The sequence below is a fragment of the Euleptes europaea genome, chromosome 6, assembly GCF_029931775.1.
Source record: "Euleptes europaea isolate rEulEur1 chromosome 6, rEulEur1.hap1, whole genome shotgun sequence".
Taxonomy (NCBI): domain Eukaryota; kingdom Metazoa; phylum Chordata; class Lepidosauria; order Squamata; family Sphaerodactylidae; genus Euleptes; species Euleptes europaea.
The window spans coordinates 95,545,683-95,564,356 of record NC_079317.1 but is presented as its reverse complement, the minus strand read 5'-3'; the positions used below and the strand labels follow the sequence as shown (position 1 = coordinate 95,564,356).

At 43.4% G+C, this 18,674-nt stretch overlaps 1 protein-coding gene across 1 annotated transcript; it reads right to left on the bottom strand.

The window, feature by feature from the left end:
- Positions 1 to 1,721: 1,721 nt before the first annotated feature.
- GATD1 (glutamine amidotransferase class 1 domain containing 1) lies at positions 1,722 to 12,248 on the bottom strand. Its single transcript, XM_056851585.1, has 7 exons — positions 12,157 to 12,248; positions 9,136 to 9,212; positions 7,936 to 8,041; positions 6,418 to 6,525; positions 4,340 to 4,434; positions 3,529 to 3,622; positions 1,722 to 1,861 (listed from the first exon to the last, which is right to left on the bottom strand). The coding sequence occupies exons 1-7, from the start codon at positions 12,212 to 12,214 to the stop codon at positions 1,746 to 1,748; spliced, it is 654 nt and encodes a 217-aa protein (XP_056707563.1). The 5' UTR covers positions 12,215 to 12,248; the 3' UTR covers positions 1,722 to 1,745.
- Positions 12,249 to 18,674: the final 6,426 nt, after the last annotated feature.

The window sequence follows — 18,674 nt, the reverse complement described above, 5'->3', positions numbered from 1 at the left end:
AGTCTGGCTCCAACCCCATTTGTCTTCTAGATCATGGATTCTTAATGCGCCATACACCCCCTTCCAGGAGGCAAATGCAGAGCATTTGGGATTTTAGGCAGCTCTACATGCAATGCTTTCTGACAACAAGTGAAATGCTCACCCATTAAATCCCAGATTTCTTACACCACCATTTAAAACAGCAGGACACAGGAATGCTGACATTAAAAATTTGGGTTATGGTAATCAGGGACGAGGATCTGATTGAGATTGTGTACTGAATACGCATACAGATATGCCTATATAAATAAAGTTGCTTAGTCTGGAGTGCTGTTTTTAATATCCTCATTTTTTACTTGTTCTGAATCTGTTCATTGGAGGTTCTTGCGGTTGAGCCAGCCTATGACTTTCAACTTGATCAGGAGCATGTGGGCCACTCTCATGTCTACAGTAAATAGCACAAAATATTTGTTCAGGAGCTTAAAATCAAAACTCCAGCAGAAAATAAAACAACGAACTTCTCTGAAAACCAGATTAGGGTTGTGGCAGAGCTGGATTTTTATTGGTGCAAATTGTTAACACTACATGTGCATGACATGAATTAAAGGAATTGGCAAAAGGACAGCGGGTAGTTTAATGTATACACTCTAGTTTAATATATAGAGATTATCAAGGAAGAAATGTGTGCTGTTTACTGTCCAATGCCTGGAGGTTTAACATACCTTCTCAAGCTTAACATAGTCCATCTTTAGAAAACCTTGCTGCTGTCTGTCATATTTACGAACCGATGATAGTCATCTCCATTAGAAAAACTCCATCTCCCAGCCCAAAACGCCTTCTGTATTGATTGCAGTAACAAGGGGACATTGCCTCGTCATTTTCTATTGAATAAAAAACATGAAATGGAGATTGTGGCTCAGGCACAGGTAATTCTGCACTCTTACAGATTAAATAATAACTGGAAAAAGAGCCTGCACAAATCCCAGAACAGTCTCCTATATTTAAAAGTTTCCAGAAACTAGACTTGCTTAAGCTTTAAAAAACAATCTTTAATTAAGGACCAGTTAAGGCTTTATGAGCAATTAGGGAGACTATTTTTGTATATGTTGTCTAAGTTGGCGGTTGTGGATGGGAGATACAGAAAGGTTCCCCAGGAGAGGGTATGTCCCTGTGCTCTAAAGGAAATTGAAACAACGGAGCACGTTCTACTGTGTTGTCCACTATATCAAGAGATTTGTTCTAAGTTTATCTCCCCCTGGCTTAGTCGGCATTCCAGCCATACAGGTCAGGAGTACACTAAAATGTTGCTTATAGAAAATATTTACATCCTACTCTTCTTCCACCCTGAGACACTCAGCTGTTTACAAAATTAAACAGTAGGAATGGCTAAGTTTTGTGCAGTGGCCTGTACAATCCGTCAGGCGCTGCCGAGAACACTGGTAGGTCAATAATTTTAAAGGGTAGTATATATAATTTGCAAAGAGTGCAAACAACTTTTTTTTACTATTTGTATAAACATGTGGGTAGAGAATACTAAGGGTTTTAGTGGTAAATTGTGAAGAGCTGTGCTGGTCTATGACTTTTTAATAGAAATTAAGTTTTAATTTTGTAAAGAGTTTGGTGTCTCACAGGGTGGAAGAAGAGTGGGATATAAATATTTTTAATAAATCCATTATTTTAATGAATTGCTACAGGGAGCACTGCTGACATGTTACAGGGTATTCTTCATTATCAGACAGTTTTACTGGCAACTTCCTCACCTTCACTTACCTGGTACTGCAGAGAAAAATAAGATTTTGGATAGCTGCAACTGTTGAGTTGTCATTCTGCCCAGTGACAAGGTGCCGGTCCAGGATTACATGCACTGCATCTGGTTTGCTGGCTGCATTGAAAGAATATATTCTGCTTGCTTTCTTCCTCTTCCCTCCTCCCCCCCCAAAAAAAACACCCAAGAAGAGAAACTACTCAGATTTTGCTATTCTGTTAGTGACTTAGGAATTTACTGCATTTTCCTAACGTGCTGGACTTGTCTTTGCCTATTTCCAAGGTATTTGTTTTTATCCTTTCACAAGAAAAACTCGCCAATGTTACACTGAACACCATGATAATAAGTAAGCAATTTACTTATTGTAAATTGGAGCCCCATGACGCAGAGTGGTAAGCTGCAGTACTGTAGTCCAAGCTCTGCTCACGACCTGAGTTCAATCCAGACGGAAGTCGGTTTCAGGTAGCCGGCTCAAGTCTGCCTAGTAAACGTTGGGATGGGATGTCACCCCATGGGTCAGGAATGACCCGGTGCTTGCACGGGACCTTTACCTTTTTTAATTGCCATGATCAGGGCATACATTCCCTGCCCCCAAACACTAAAACAAACATTCAGTAGCTACAGGAAAAGTGATGCAATTGAAGAAATGTACATCAAGGGATCAATACAAAAATATCTTAATCATTTAATATGCAGGAATGACTTTTGAGGGGGAAATGCACTGAGATTGTTTATATCAAAGGCCAGAATGAATCTTAAGAAGCTTTGGTACCTGCCAGTTGCAACAAAAAGATAACCAGAGAGCGCTCCAGCAAGTAACTTATTAACGTAACTGGGATCAGAGCATCTTAGGCTTATTATTGAACAGGCAGTGCGATGCAAGTGACGCTGCCTCTGGATCATCCATTCGGTCAATCGGGATGCATTCAGCGTGTTGGGATAATTTGCTTGGGAATTCTGGATTGATAAGGTTTCTTCAGCACTGCCAGTTTTCCTGGGGTATGGCTCAGATGGGACTAGGTCACAGATGGTGCTTTCACAGGATCGACACAACCATTTTGGCATCCCTATGCTGCACTCCTAAAAAAATCACATGCTGTAGAAAGGTGTTCTAGTGTCATATTTTTACATTTGAAATTCAATGAGGTCTTCTGGAATGTTTCATTTTGTTTTAACGCAACCAATATAGCTAATACTCAACACGGACCCATCTGTGGATCACAGCCATGTAAAGAGAAGGGAGATTTTCTATAAATTTTTGGGGGGAGACCCCCCAAGTTTGCAAAAAAAATCTGAAAATTTAAAAAAAGAGGGGGGTTAAGTCCCTCCCAAATCAGCAGAGAGGACAGGAAGACATTTTATCACAGCTGGGGTCACTGCTTAGGCATTGCTCCAACACCAGCCCTGCCGTTGCCACCTCCCCCCGTAGGCAGGTGTGTGTGTGTGGGGGGGGGAACAGGAGCTGCTGCCTCCCACCCCCAGGTGGCAGCCAGGCAGGGGACGGGGAACAGGAGCCACTGCCACTCCCACTACTCTTCACAGAGAGGCAGGGAAGAGGAGATGGAGTGGCAGGGGGGCGGAGAGGGGCAGACAACTGAAATCTCCCCCATGAGTTTGCCTGGGGGGGAAGGAGCAGGACCCTCGCCCCACAGCGAGCAAGGAAAGGGAGGGTGAAGCCTCACCCCCCCACAAGTCCTGGCTTGTTTAACTCAAACTTTCAACTCTGGTACTTGGATCACTATTGCTCAAACCCTGTGGTTCCCGATAGGGTTACAATGACATACCACTAAAGTTAGCTCCAGAATCTTTTGCAAAGTCTTCAACGATGATGGGCAAGCTGGCAAAACTAGGCAGCCTGATCAGTTCATACACAGAGGGCTGAAAGAGACCGGAGAATAAAGGTAATACCTTGAACAATGCAATTTGGCAATATCAGCACAGGAAGGTTCTTTCCAGCAGACCAACGAGCACCTGTTGATTCCTGGGATTCTCACACAGAATACTGAACTACTTTGGTGGACTTTGGTCTGAACAAGCAAGGCTAGAAAGCTTACACCGCATCCCTTAGCACAGATGGGTTATAAATTAACGGTTAAAGAGATACACACCAGTGGACCATGGAGTCTAATTTCAAAAAAAGGAGACAAAAGACAGGTCGGCCCACTCATGTAATAAGCCATTATTCTCCTTTCATCCTTGAACGCAAAACTGCTTACATTCATTTGCATATTTCTATTGTATTAGTGGGTACATATTTCATATGCTTATACAAGTTCAGGCACATCAGTCACTAAGCAAGAACTATCACCAGGAAAAAACTGCACAGGGATTACAATTTTATTGCAAATTTCTTGGGTTCTTTTTTATAAACTACTTCAAGAGCCTTAAGGGACTATAACATGAGATAATTAAAAAAAAAACGGCTTAAATCAAATCAATCATGCAGAAAAATGCCAAGATATGGGCCTGGCATCACAGAAATAAAAGTCCACATGAGGCTTGGGAAAAATCTTTGGTTTAATTTAGGCAACATTACGTGGGTCACTAACAAACTAGAATGAGAGTACTACACAAAAGTGTCCTGTTCACGCTTACCCCTGTTAAACTGTATCCTTCAAATACCCAGGATTTGTCCTCATTTGTAGCACAACATAAGGCGGCAACTCCATGTCCAACAGCACAAATGGGTTCTGCAAAGACACACAACTACATCTAAAAGCAGTCATTACACACTGGCATGTAACATCCTTACTAAAAAAGCAGCAGCAAAGAATCCCTACTCTTGCTAATCTGATTCTTTACAGGAAGTAAAGATAAAGGTAGTCCCCCTGTGCAAGCACCAGGTCAGTCCTGACTCATGGAGTGACGTCACATCCCGATGTTTACTAGGCAGACTTTGTTTACGGGGTGGTTTGCCAGTGCCTTCCCCAGTAATCTTCCCTTTACCCCCAGCAAGCTGGGTACTCATTTTACCGACCTCGGAAGGATGGAAGGCTGAGTCAACCTCGAGCCGGCTACCTGAAACCGACTTCCATTGGGATTGAACTCAGGTCATGAGCAGAGCTTGGACTGCAGTACTGCAGCTTACCACTCTGCGCCCCGGGGCTCTTACAGGAAGTACACTTACTTAATCTATATATTTTTATTCTCCCTTGTCTAACTGATCACAAAAATGAGAGCAATGTATTTAAAGCATACATCCACTTTCACTTAATCGGGTGTATCGATGTGCTTATGGAAGAATGGTTGGGATTTTAATGACAGTGAACATTATTGGGGGGAGGGAGTTATGTTCAAAAAGATGCCAGAGTCTTCATTTAACCCAGAAGATGGCTCCTCTTCCTTGACCCAGATTTATATGGCCACATAGCTCCAAGTCATAGTAATTGCAGGGCCAGACTATTGTAATGCATTCTACATGCATCTGCCCTAAAGACAACCCGGAAATTCCAGCTGAGACAGAACGCTGCAGCTTGACTACTGATGGCCGCTCTGTTGGTTACCAATTAGTTTTCAGGTTCAAATCAAGTACTATCACTTACAAAGCTCTTCATGGCCTAGGACTCATATACCAAAATGACTGCCTCTCCCAACATGCCCCACTGTGACAGCTGTGCTCATCTGAGCAAAGTCTGCTGAAGATGCCAGCCTGCAAACAGGTACAATCAGCAGCTGCCCGTACCTGAGCATTCACTGATGTGGCTCCCGCTTTGTGGCAGGGCCTGCCTGAGGATAGGAGGAAGGCTCCCACACTTCACTTCTTTCATTCCATAGGATACGCAAAATGGAATTGTTCAGGAGGGTATTTTTATACCAGGGTGTGCTACACAGGATGTACAGGTTTTATGAAAGAACAAGGGCTGTAGTTTATGGCACTGTTTATTGTATGCATTATCTTCTTAATGCACTCTTTTCTAAATTCTATAATCCGGTTTTTTTAAATGTCTTTTATATCATGTCTTCTACTGTTTTATGGCATTGTTTTATAATCTAGTAATCCAATCATTACACTGTTTATTGTCTGCCTTATGATGGTCATTGTTTTTAATTCTGAAATCTACCTTGAGTCTCAGTGAAAAAGGCAACTATAAATAACGTTAATGAATAAATATGTGCCAAGTAAGCAACACAGGAGCCCCGTGGCGCAGAGTGTTAAGCTGCAGTACTGCAGTCAAAAGCTCTGCTCACGACCTGAGTTCGATCCCGACGGAAGTCGGTTTCAGGTAGCTGGCTCAAGGTTGACTCAGTCTTCCATCCTTCCGAGGTCGGTGAAATGAGTACCCAGCTTGCTGGGGGTAAAGGGAAGATGACTGGGGAAGGCACTGGCAAACCACCCCGTAAACAAAGTCTGCCTTGGAAACGTCGGGATGTGATGTCACCCCATGGGTCAGAAATGACCCAGTGCTTGCACAGGAGACCTTTACCTTTTTAAGCAACATATACTGGAATATGCTATTTCAACCATTCATTCTTAATATTGTTTTCCCAATTAACTAAAACAGTTCTTATGTTACTGAAGTGAACAATGCTTTGCTACGTACATCAACATTAGCCTCTCAAGACTCCTGGACTGACCAGAAGCAGAATTATTCATAGCATCTTTTGCATGCTTCCTAGTCCAAGCTGTACAAAAATATTCAAACGGGCATAAATCCCCGAGGATGCTTACTCACTGTTTTCAGAGCTGAAATGCTGCAATATCCTAGCTAAGTACCCGCTGTTTGCCAGATCCGTCATGGCACCAGGACAGTCAGGAATCAACAATGCATGGTATCGGGCACCTAGATAGGAAGAACAAAATGAGGTACATGAATTCTTGCTATGGTATGTGCAAGGGACCTAAAAAGTCTGTCAAGTTTGACAGGCAATGGAAGGAGAAAGATGGAGACTTCTAGCTCCTTCCACAACACCATTAATTCATACCTCATAATTTCTCCCTCATTTTGTCGCAGACCTAATGCTTGACCTACTCAAGGGCGATGAGGAACTGGAGGCTCAGCTTTCTTCTCCCATTCCTGCCCATCCTTAAAGGCACTGCCACACAGGCTCTGCCCACTACCTCAACTCAACCCCTACCTCCAGAGTCTGAGGAAGTAAAGAGGGGGGAGGAAGAAGAGCAAGAAAAGGACGAGTTGTTTATATGACGACCTTCTCTACTACTTAAGGGAGACTAAAACCAGCTTACAATCACCTTCCCTTCCCCACAGCAGATACTTTGTAGGTGGGGCTGAGAGTGTGACTTGCCCAAGGTCACCCAGCTGGCTTCGTGCGTAGGAGTGGGGAAACAAATCCAATTCACCAGATTAGCCTCCACCACTCATGTGGAGGAGTGGGGAAATCAAACTCTGTTCTCCAGATCAGACTCCACCGCTCCAAACCACCGCTCGTAATCACTACACCAAACTGGCTCTCTTTTTCGCTCTACCCTTCTCTACTCTCTACCCTTCAACGAAAACGAAAGGGGGGGAATGCTTTGCATCGCCTTCCACTCTCCTAAATACAGCTCCAATGGTTCATGGTGGGAGAAGAGAGAATGCTTTGGAAACACAGTCCCAAAGCTGCCTTCAGGAGGGAGGCTGCTGCTCCCCTTTCCCATGGTGCTCTTGTCAACACTAGACGGCCCGTCCTGTGTCAGTTTTTAACCCAAATCACCATATTTGTCTCTGTAAATCCAGCAAGTTACTTTTCCACAGCAAAGAAAAACAGCTATTCCTTAGTACAACACTGGGGTGGAAGGCTAAGCTTGTTCCCAATCCCTGATAATCTCACACATTAAAAATTCAGCCTGCTCCTAACAAAATGCTAACAGTTTACATGGATACTGTGGAAAGAAGGATCTCCAATTCAGAAGACTAAGCAGACAGAATGGTGTATGCAAGATGCAAAAGGGAAACCGAGTCACTCAGCACTAGCTTTTTCAGAATACGATTTCACCTTAATTTGTATGGCAGCAAAAGATGTAATAGAAAAACATCTACATCGATTTTTCACTTGATTTATTATTTTGACTATGGAAACTATACAAAATTATAACATCAGTACACAGTGGGCATGAGCATGCCAAAGTGAAACACTTTTAATTCTCACTGATTTCAACAGACAAATACTTTTGTATCCCTTGAACTCATTGAGGCAAGAAAGAACACTGCATTTCTACAGATGCTCTTCATACATGCCAAAAGATACTTTACCATCAGTCGATTCTAGTTTGGCAGGATTTGCATAGGATTTCATACGAAAGTCCTGGATCCAACGCATGTTTGCCTCATTGACATCAACGAAATCAATAGGCTTTCCCTAGAAGAATCATTGTTCAAAATCCAACTAATGCAAAGATAAGCAATAACACTTTTAGTTTTAAAGTTAAATATTGTGTTTCTATACATTAGTAAAATTTGATATGGCCAACTTTATTAATGTATAAGCAATTTCTTCTTGTGCTTATCATAAACAATCATAAACAATAAAACTGGCCCTGATATTGTAAACACGGACACAATTTTAAACAGAGCCAGCAACACTAAACATATAGCTGAAGAACCGTCTCTTCCACTGCTTCTTGAAGAACACAGTCTCAGATTGCTGGGTGTTAGAAAACAACAACAAATTTTGCAATCTTGGGGTTGTAGTGAGCAGCTTGATGAAAATATCAACTCTGTGTGGAATGCTTGCAGAGCTGGAAAAAGGCAGAAGAGGGCAATCAAGATAATTAAGGGGTTGGAACTAGGGGTGTGCATTCAGCTAAAGCTGAACTGAAAAAAAAACAGAAAATACTTTTTTTACTGGTAAAAAACAGTGGCAATTAAAGGGTGCCAAAAAAGTGGATCCTACATAAAAGCCAATTTTTTCCGGCATTTGGGGCTGCTTTGGCCCCACCACCATTTTTTTCTCCCTCCCTCCTTATTTACCTGCTGGGTGAGTCCTCACCACCGCCTGCCTCCTCCAAAGTCCACGTGGACTTTGGGGATGGCAGATGGCGGGGATCTGAACACAGATGCATGGACTTTGGAGGTGGCAGGTGGAATAGAACTGAATGCTGGGCTCCACGGAATAATAAACCCAAACATTTTCAATTATTCGGAAAAGCCAAATCCCTTATAGTTGGTTTTTTCAAAATTTTCTGGGTTTATTAAACGCAAACCTGAAAAATACCATTCCTGCCCATCCTTAAAGGCACTGCCAAACAGGCTCTGCCCACTACCTCAACTCAACCACTACCTCCAGAGTCTGAGGAGGTAAAGAGGGTACTCTCTACCCTTCAAGGTAAACTAAAGGGGGGATGCTTTGTATTGCCTTCCACTCTCCTAAATACAGCTCCAATGGTCTGGGATCAACCAGAGCCCAGGCCTTTTCAGACTACCATGCCGTTAAGAGCAAATACTCTCACTTACCCCAGGGGTAGCAACCTGTAGATTAAAAGCCGCACTCGCCAGTGTAAAAGAATGAAGGAAGGAGTCAGCAGACACACCTGATAACCAAGAACAAAACATTGTTGTTAAGTGAATTTTGTTAATTGTTAATATTAACTGATTATATGAATAATCGTTTTGCACCCCTAACAGCATTTTAATGGTTCACATTAAAAATAGCTATGTAGACTTTAAATTTTAGTGCATGCAAGAATCCAGCAACTGCTCAATTTCAAACATAGACTACGAGCTTTTAGAGAAGCAAACCAATTTGTCCTCCAGATTAGGGTCTGAAAAATCACAATCTCAGCTTGTTTACACCAAAACCAAAAAAAAGAATTCCCAGCAGAGTTTTAGCTACACGTGGTATGACAGGTGTTCTTGTTTTGAATGCTCTGTTTGGACTGACAGAGCTTTCTGTTTCCCTTCCAGAAAATTTACAGATAAAAGGTTGTATTTAGTTTCAGGTTTCAATAACTGAAAGAAAGGCTTCGACACTTCTTTAATTCTGCAAACTATGTAAAACCATTGTTTGGGAGGGCATTTTTATACAGCATTGTTTTCATTTTTTGTAATTCCATTAGAAAGCATTGCTCGACATTGCAGGTCTGATGCTTTTTTGCCCTTTTCTAACTTTTGTAATCCTAGTCTTATTGCAGTGTTTATTAGTCTTCTCCTGCTACCTGATTACACTGTTTTATACCAGGTAATCTACCTTGAGTCTCAAGCAGAACACTGATCTATAAATACAGTAAATAAACAATGATGGGCTGACCACCACTGTACTCATTTGCCTCCCTCCTATGAAAATTTTCTGGACGGACCCGGGTAGAATAAGGCTTTCCAGGGCATATTCTGAGCAAAAACGAGGATGCTCGTCGTTTAAAATCAAAGAAACCCAATTGTCAATGCTGTGTATGCCACCAGACCACCCTCTACCCGCTGTTTCATAGCCTTTTTCACAGATCCCCTTACAGTGCGAGGCTGTCACTCTGGTTTTCTGGCGGGGCTCATGTGCCACTAATGTGACTGCCAACCATTAGTTGGCCTGTAGGAGCCGATTTGGAAGGGGGACAGCATGCAGATGCAGATCACTATTCTTGGTAACTCCTTTACCACGCTGAGGCCGCATGTTGGGCTTGAGGAGGGATATTAATGTGTACATGGAATAGCTAGCGTAGGTGTCTAGTTTTTGTAGATGTGTAGCTGCATAGATGCATATACATGTGGGTATTGCAGGGCACATGCAATGGAGTGCCATTAACGTGACAGCCAACCAGAAACTGGCTGGTAGAAGCTGGTTAGAATTGGAAGGGACCACCAGGGTCATCCAGTCCAACCCCCTGCACAATGCAGAAATTCTAAACTACCTCCCCCCCGCCCCCGTGACCCATACTCCATGCCCAGAAGATGGCCAAGGTGCTCTCCCTCTCATGAACTACCTAAGGTAATAGAATCAGCATTGCTGACAGATGGCCATCTAGCCTCTTCTTAAAAACCTCCAGGGATGGAGAGCCCACCATCTCCCAAGGAAGCCTGTTCCACTGAGGAACCGCTCTGTTAGAAAATTCTTCCTAATGTCTAGACGGAAACTCTTTTGATGTAATTTCAACCCATTTGGTTCTGGTCCGGCCTTCTTGGGCAACAAAAAACAACTCAGCAATCTCCTCTATATGACAGCCCTTCAAGTACTTGAAGATGGTTATCATATCCCCTCTCAGTCTTCTCTTCAGGCTAAACATCCCCAGCTCCTTATGTTGATACTTACAGGACAATGATTAGCACATTACCTTTGTTACTTTTTGCAGGACAATGATTCAGCTCAAACCCAACCCCTTTTTGACTATATATTACTCTTCCTATACACTTGACACTGAGAGACACTGTCCCTCAGTGTTACTCCTCTGAAGATGCCTGCCACAGCTGCTGGCGAAATGTCAGGAAAGAAAATACCAAGACCACGGTCACACAGCCCGGATAACCTACAAGAACTAAGCTTCCTTTGTTTCTGGGGGTGAGTAACTCTGCATCTTATTCGTGGGTTATTTCACCCCCAGGTCTGTGTTTAGCTAAATAAAGAACTGTTGCTCTTTTTAATCTCCTCCTAGTTGTCTTCACTGGACTCTATAATAGGCCATTTATTCATGGAAGGTTTTGCATTGGATTTGCCACTCTTTAGATGCACTTTTCCCCCATCCATATTCTCAAAACTCAACAATAAGCCGCCACGCAGAGTTTCGAGAATTCAGATGGGGAAAATGTGCATCTACAGAGAGACAAATCCAATGCAAAACCTTCCACGAATAAGGTTTTGCATTGGATTTGCCACTTTAGATGCACTTTTTCCCCATCCATATTCTCAACACTCAACAATAAGCCGCCACGCAGAGTTTCAAGAATTCAGATGGGGAAAATGTGCATCTATAGAGACAAAACCAATGCAAAACCTTCCACGAATAAGGTTTTGCATTGGATTTGCCACTCTTTAGATGCACTTTTCCCCCATCCATATTCTCAACACTCAACAATAAGCCGCCATGCAGAGTTTTGAGAATTCAGAGGGGGAAAATGTGCATCTATAGAGTGGCAAATCCAATGCAAAACCTTCCACGAATAAATGGACAACCAGGGCACTTCACTACATCCTTCTGAAACTGCGGGGCCCAAAACCGAACACAGGGCTCTAGGTCGAGGTCTAACCAGAGGTTGTTTTTGCAGAGTGCAAAAATGCACCGGGGATGTTCCCGCCACGCCTGGCAAAAGGCCCGGCCTACAGGCCCGGGCGCTCCGCCAGACGGGCGGGTAGGTCATCCCACCCAGCGTCAGGGTCACTTCCCCGGCCAGCTCCGCAGCTCCCTCCCGGCTGCAAGCCCGAAAGGACCCGGATGGCGCTGCAAGCCCGAAAGGACCCGGATGGGGCTGCAAGCCCAAAAGAACCCGGATGGCGCTGCAAGCCCGAAAGGACCCGGATGGGGGCGGGGAAGGAGGCCGGCCTCCGCTCACCTGCGGCCGCCGCGCTGGCCGCCATCAGGCAGGTGGGCTTGCTGAGGCGCTCCGACATGATGGCGGCGCCGGCGGCAGCGGAGGGAGCCCCGGCGGAAGAAGAAGCGGGCGGCGGCGGCCTTCTCACGCGCTCCTCGCCGGGCCGCGGCGCTCCCCGGCTCCTGAGGCCTCGTCCCGCCGCGCCTGCTCGCCAGCCAGGCCGGGCTTCACTGCGCACGCGCCGGCAGAGGTCCTCCACTGTGGCGGCGGGGGGGGGGAGAGGCCGCTCTAGGCCGCAGCTTCCCTCGCTCGCTCAACCCTCGCACGGGAGGGTTTCTGCCTGGGATTTGCTGCTCTGCAGATGCACGTTGGAAACGGCCTACTGCTGAAAGTTAAAAGAGAAAGGGCCAAAGCAGGACTGCAGCTGGACGTCAAGAAGGCAAAAGTGATGACTGCAGGAGAATTACACAACTTTAAGGGTGTAGAAAAGGGCAAGAGTCCAGTAGCACCTTAAAGACTAACAAAAATATTTTCTGGTAGGGTATGAGCTTGAGCTGTGGCTCACGAAAGCTCATACCCTACCAGAAAATATATATTTTTAATTGCATATTTTTTTATTATTTCGTTAATAAGTAGATATACAAGGAAAAAATAGGGAAAGGGAAAATAATATTATTTACATATCATTTTGTTGGTATCTAACAATCTCTACCCCTCTTAATAATACCGTCTTCCATATTTTCTTAACGTAATTTGATTTGACTAGCTCTTTTGTCTGGTGCTTTTAATATATTCATAAAAGGATTTCCATCTCTCACGGTTCTCTCGTGTATTATCTTTCATGTATTCTGTTAATTGTGCCATTGTGGCTCACGAAAGCTCATACCCTACCAGAAAATATTTTTGTTAGTCTTTAAGGTGCTACTGGACTCCTGCCCTTTTCTACTGCTGCAGACAGACTAACACAGCTACCCACTGTGAACGTTTAAGGTTGACAGCTTTAAAGTTGCACAACTTTAAGGAAGCCACGGCCTTCAGTTTGCAAGACCTGAGCAAGGCTGTCAAAGGCAGGACGTTTTGGAGGACTTTCATTCATAGGGTCGCCACGAGTCGGAAGCCACTGGACGGGACTTAACACACACACACACAAGGTTGACAATGAGGAAATTGAAATGGTTGAAGACTCTATTCCTTGGCTCCATCAACCAAAAGGGAGACTGCAGCCAAGAAATCAGAAGGAGATTGACACTGGGAAGGGCAGCCATGAAGGAGCTAGAAAATATTTTGAAGTGTAAGGATGTGTCACTGGCCGCTAAGACTAGATTAATTCATGCCATCGTATTCCCTATTACTATGTATGGGTGTGAAAGCTGGACAGTGAAGAAGGCTGATAGGAAGAAAATAGATTCCTCTGAAATGTGGTGTTGGAGGAGAGTGTTATGGATTCCGTGGACTGCCAAAAAAACAAGCCAGTGGGTTATAGATCAAGCCTGAACTGACCCTAGAAGCTAAAATGACAAAACGGAGGCTGTCGTATTTTGGTCACGCCATGAGACGACAAGAGTCACTGGAAAAGACAACTATGCTAGGAAAAGTTGAGGGCAGCAGGAAAAGAGGAAGACCCAACAAGACATGGATTGACAATAAAGGAAGCCACAGCCCTCAGTTTGCAAGACCTGAGCAAGACTGTCAAAGACAGGACGTTTTGGAGGACTTTCATTCGTAGGGTCGCCATGAGTCGGAAGCGACTTGACGGCACTTAAGACATGAACACAGATGCACATTTTCCCCCATCCGAATTCTCAAAACTCAACAATAAGCCCCCAAGAAGACTTGAGAATTCAGATGGGGAAAATGTGCATCTAGAAAGCGGCAAATCCTCCCATGCATACATTTAGCAGCCTCCTAGGGAAGAGTGGAGCAGGGCAGGGAAAGATCCAAGTGTATCTCCGTAGACAGTTGTGACTTTAACACCATTTGTGCACGAGAGGTTTTGCCTTGGGTTTGCCACTCTCTAGATGCACATTTCCCCCATCTGAATTCTCAAAACTCTGCATGGGGGCTTGTTTTTGAGAATTTGGCTGGGGGAAATGTGCATTTAGGGAGTGGCAAATACAAGGCAAGACCTCCCGTGCATAAATGGCCTAAAAGATACAACTGCGCGATTTTTTTTGTGGCCCTCTTTTTCAGTTGCTACTTTTTCGTTGCTAAATGGAGACGTTTCTTTGTTACAGCAACAAAGAAGCTGCTGCACACTGATCCAGCACACCTCATGCATTAATACATTCAGATTGTGTCCCCAAAGCCTCGCCATTCGGACCGGCATCCTCCAAGGAACAGAAAAGGGGCTCGTTCCCACTATTCTTGGTAACTCCTTTACCATGGGGAGGCTGCATGTGGGGTAGGGTTGCCAGCTCCAGGTTGAGAAATACCTGGAGATATGAGGGGGTAGAGCATGAGGAGGATGGAGCTTGGGGAGGGGCCTCAGCACAGTATAATGCCATACAGTCCACCCTCCAAAACAGCCATTTTCTCCAGGTGAACTCCTCTTTGTCGCCTGGAGATCAGTTGTAATCCCAGGAGATCTCCAGCCACCACCTGGAGGTTGACAACCCTATTGTGGTGCTTGAGGAGAGATATTACTGTGTACATGGAATTGCTGGTGTGTCTAGCTTTTCTAGATGTGTAGGTGCGCAGATGCATATGCATGTGGGTATTGCAGGGCACATGCAATGGAGTTCATGAATAGGGTTGCCAACCTCCAGGTAGTAGCAGGAGATCTGCTATTTCAACAGATCTCCAGCTGAAAGAGATCACTTCACCAGGAGAAAATGGATGCTTTGGCAATTGAACTCTATGGCATTGAAGTCCCTCCCCGAACCCCGCCCTCCTCAGGTTCCACCCCAAAAACCTCCTGACGGTAGTGAAGAGGGACCTGACAGCCCCATTCATGAATGTGTACATACTGCATATGTGTTCCCTGGGCATTTGGCGTACAGTTACCACACATCACAGAATCTCCTAATACAACAGCAACAACAAAAATAGCAGCAGAAGTCACAAAGGAATGAACTGGTGCCCTTATCAGTGCAAGTAGCATTCAAAGTTGTACATTAAATTTAATTCCAGTATAAAATCCCAAAGACTCTGTTGCTAGGAGCTTTGAATTCTGGAACTGATGATGTCATAGAGATATTCTCCATTGTCAAGACAAGCGTGTTACTTTTACATAAATGGTTTGTTCTGGAGGTGATCTGTGCTTTCCAATTAGATCCAGAAAAAAACATTTAAATCTCTGTAAGACTACACTGACAGGTTAGTAACGATGAATTAAAAAGCCATCTGGCAGTCTCCAGAGGATTATAAAGTATATCTATACTGCAATACTTTCTCCTTAACATTAGAGTTGTACCTTTCTATAATCCATTAGATGCTGCTTCATACCAAATGCATCAGGAAAAATGCTGCTATTAATTTATTTTGGAAAGGCCATGATTGCTCCTTAAGACAATCCAGTATTTGTTGGTTTTCCTTCCCCCTAATATGGTGATTGAAATGGTAACTACAGTGGCCATGTCCTAGGATGTGCTGCCCATATTGTAGACTTTCAATGGTAGACCCAAATGTTGACAGTCTAAATGACATCTTAGAAACCGAGGTACAGATTCTGATAATTTTATCTTTTTTATTAGCCTGCCGTTTAGATATATTTATGTGAACTCTAAAATTGCATCGAATACTTCAGCTTGCATAAGGATTTGTATTGCCGTTCTATATTGTCAACACTTTAGGTCTGGAAAAGAGTTCTCTGAAACTGGGAAACTTGCATTATGCTTTTCAAGAAATGCCTGGTCCATGGTCTGTATCCTACTAATCTGCTCAGCAAAATTTGAAGTCTTCCTCCAGCCTAAGGAGTCTGATCTCCCAACTTAAATGGCTGGAGTAAAGCTTCAAACTTTGCTCAAGCCCATGTTCTCTGGAGAAGGGAGAAAGTGACATTGAACTGTTAAATTGTTAATTTTGCTAGTACTAGACTGGATGGTTTTTTTTCTGTTTTGCTCCCTCTGGTTCTGTGTTTTGCTCCCTCTATTGGTCGATTCGATATTACACTGCAGGTTTTTATGCCAGACATAAATTGGTGTAATATCGAATCAACCACTAGAGGGAGAAAAACATGTGCAAAATAGACCACCACCACCCCTCCGGAAGAAACAGGAGTTTACAAGCGAGGAAAATGAGAATGCAACAAATTCCTTGCTGCCACACAGTTTTTGCAGCTTGACAAAGATTTTCCCAGAGAAAGGCTGCCAGCCAGAAGGAAGGATGGAAAACTGAGAGACAGTGTGGTACAGTGGTTAGAGTGTCAGTCTGGGATCTAGGAGACCCCACTTTACCACGGAAGCTTTTTGAGTGACCTTGGCCCAGTCACTCTCTGTCAGCCTAACCTACACCACAAGGTTATTGTGAGGATAAAATGGAGGCGCAGAGAGTGAGGTAAGCTGCTTTGGGTCCCCATTGTGGAGAAATGTGGGCTGTAAATGAAGAAAAATAAATAATAATGCTCAAGACTAGGGGGCAGATAAAAGAAAGGTTGGTTGGTGAACAGGAAGAAGAGAAAAAAGTGAGAGAATATGGCGGCTGCTGGAAGAAGGGAAAGAGGAAATAACATGGGGAAGGGGGTACAGGGGGAAATGAAGCGACTCCCACAACTACTTGCAGGTTCCTGGCTTGTATTTTGTAGCACTTTAAACTGCAACGGTGCTATGTGTCCTCTCTAAAGCCTAGGAAGGCCTACATTGATTTCCATTTTTGTCTCATAAGGATACCACTGGGGAGATTTATGTCAAAATTAAATGCATCAGATATTAATATGCAGTAGACTTTCAGAGAACATGGGCCTTAAACAGCTATTGCCCGTCCTGTGTTCAGAATTTTTTTTTGTATAATAATTTTTTATTTTTCTTAGTTCTATCACATACATTTCATTAACATTGTTAACATAATTCTCTCTGAATCTACAGTATATCTATATTACATAGATCACCTAAATTCTATTTTCTTATTTCCCCATCACCCTCCTCCATCTCTTACAGTCCCAGATATCCTCTTTACGATTAGTATCTAATTCATCATAGTTCATTATACAAAATTTTACTTCAGCTTAATTTAATTACTTAATTTTCTTCTCCCTTTAAAAATGAGGTTTTTGCTATTTAGCAGTTGAATTAGAATAAGTCATAGCCTTTTACATTTTTCATTTTCAGTTCATTATCACAATATACAATCCAGCTCTCCTACTCCCTCAAAAATGCTTCGTTTTCATCCTGATTTATCAACGCAGTCAATTTCGCCATCTCCGCCAGTTCAAACATTTTCAGGATCCGATCCTTTTTCTCCGGAATCTCAGATGTCTTCCATTTAGCTGCATAAACTAACCTTGCAGCCGTGGTAGCATCGAGCAAAAAAGTTCTCTGTGTTAAAATATAGTCAGGTATAATACTTAGCAACATCATCTCAGGTAATTTAGGGATATTTTGTTGTAATATTAATCTTAGTACATTATAAATCATATCCCAGTAGTTCTTAGCTTTGTCACAAAGCCACCAAACATGGTGGAATGAACCAATTTTCTCCTGTGTTCAGAACTGATGCATCCTTGAATACCAGGTGATGGGGATGTTGCCTTTATGCTGTGGTTGTAAACTTCCCAGCAGTATCTGGTTGGCTACTATTAGAAAACAAATGAGCACTCTACCTGACTAGATCACTCTTTCCACAGTGACTCTTCATAGGTTGTTTATGGGCAGTCTGAGGTTCCAAGAGCTCAGTTGGAATCCTTCCCCCACCTGCCATTAATGAGGCCTGCCACTTTGAACATTTGCAACCTAAGTCCTGAATCCTGATTGGAAACCATTGCTAGTGATACTGGAAGAGTTACTTGTGTGCATGATTTTCCGGAGCACAAGAAAATTCCCTCAACTTGACCACCAGATATCTGTGTGGTGAAGACATCTTGTGGGTTGGGCAACATAATCTGATTGCCTGGTAAATACTACTGGCATGGAAAACATTATGAATGCCATTTTGCTTTAGTCAATAAAGGAAGCCCCAGCCCTCAGTTTGCAAGATCTGAGCAAGGCTGTCAAAGATAGGACATTTTAGAGGCCGTTGATTCATAGGGTCACCATGAGTCGGAAGCAACTTGACGGCACTTAACACATGCACACAAATTATGTTGACCTTCTGACTCCAGTAACTGCAAGGGGAGTGACCAGGGAATGACTCATATTCTGTTAAATAATGGTTTTCTTTTGCAGAGTGTGTGCAATGTATATCAAGAATTTCCCTATTCTTCAGCGATTGAAGAGGGATGAATTCTTTGAACGAGGTGAAGCCTTCTGAACATTATACAGCCTAAGTTTATGCCTGTTTACTTGGAAGTAAGATCCATTTAATTCAGTGGTGCTTACTCCTAAATAAGTATAGGTTTGCAGCATTAAAGTTTTAAGTAAGTGTGGAATCTGGTCCTTACCTCAGGC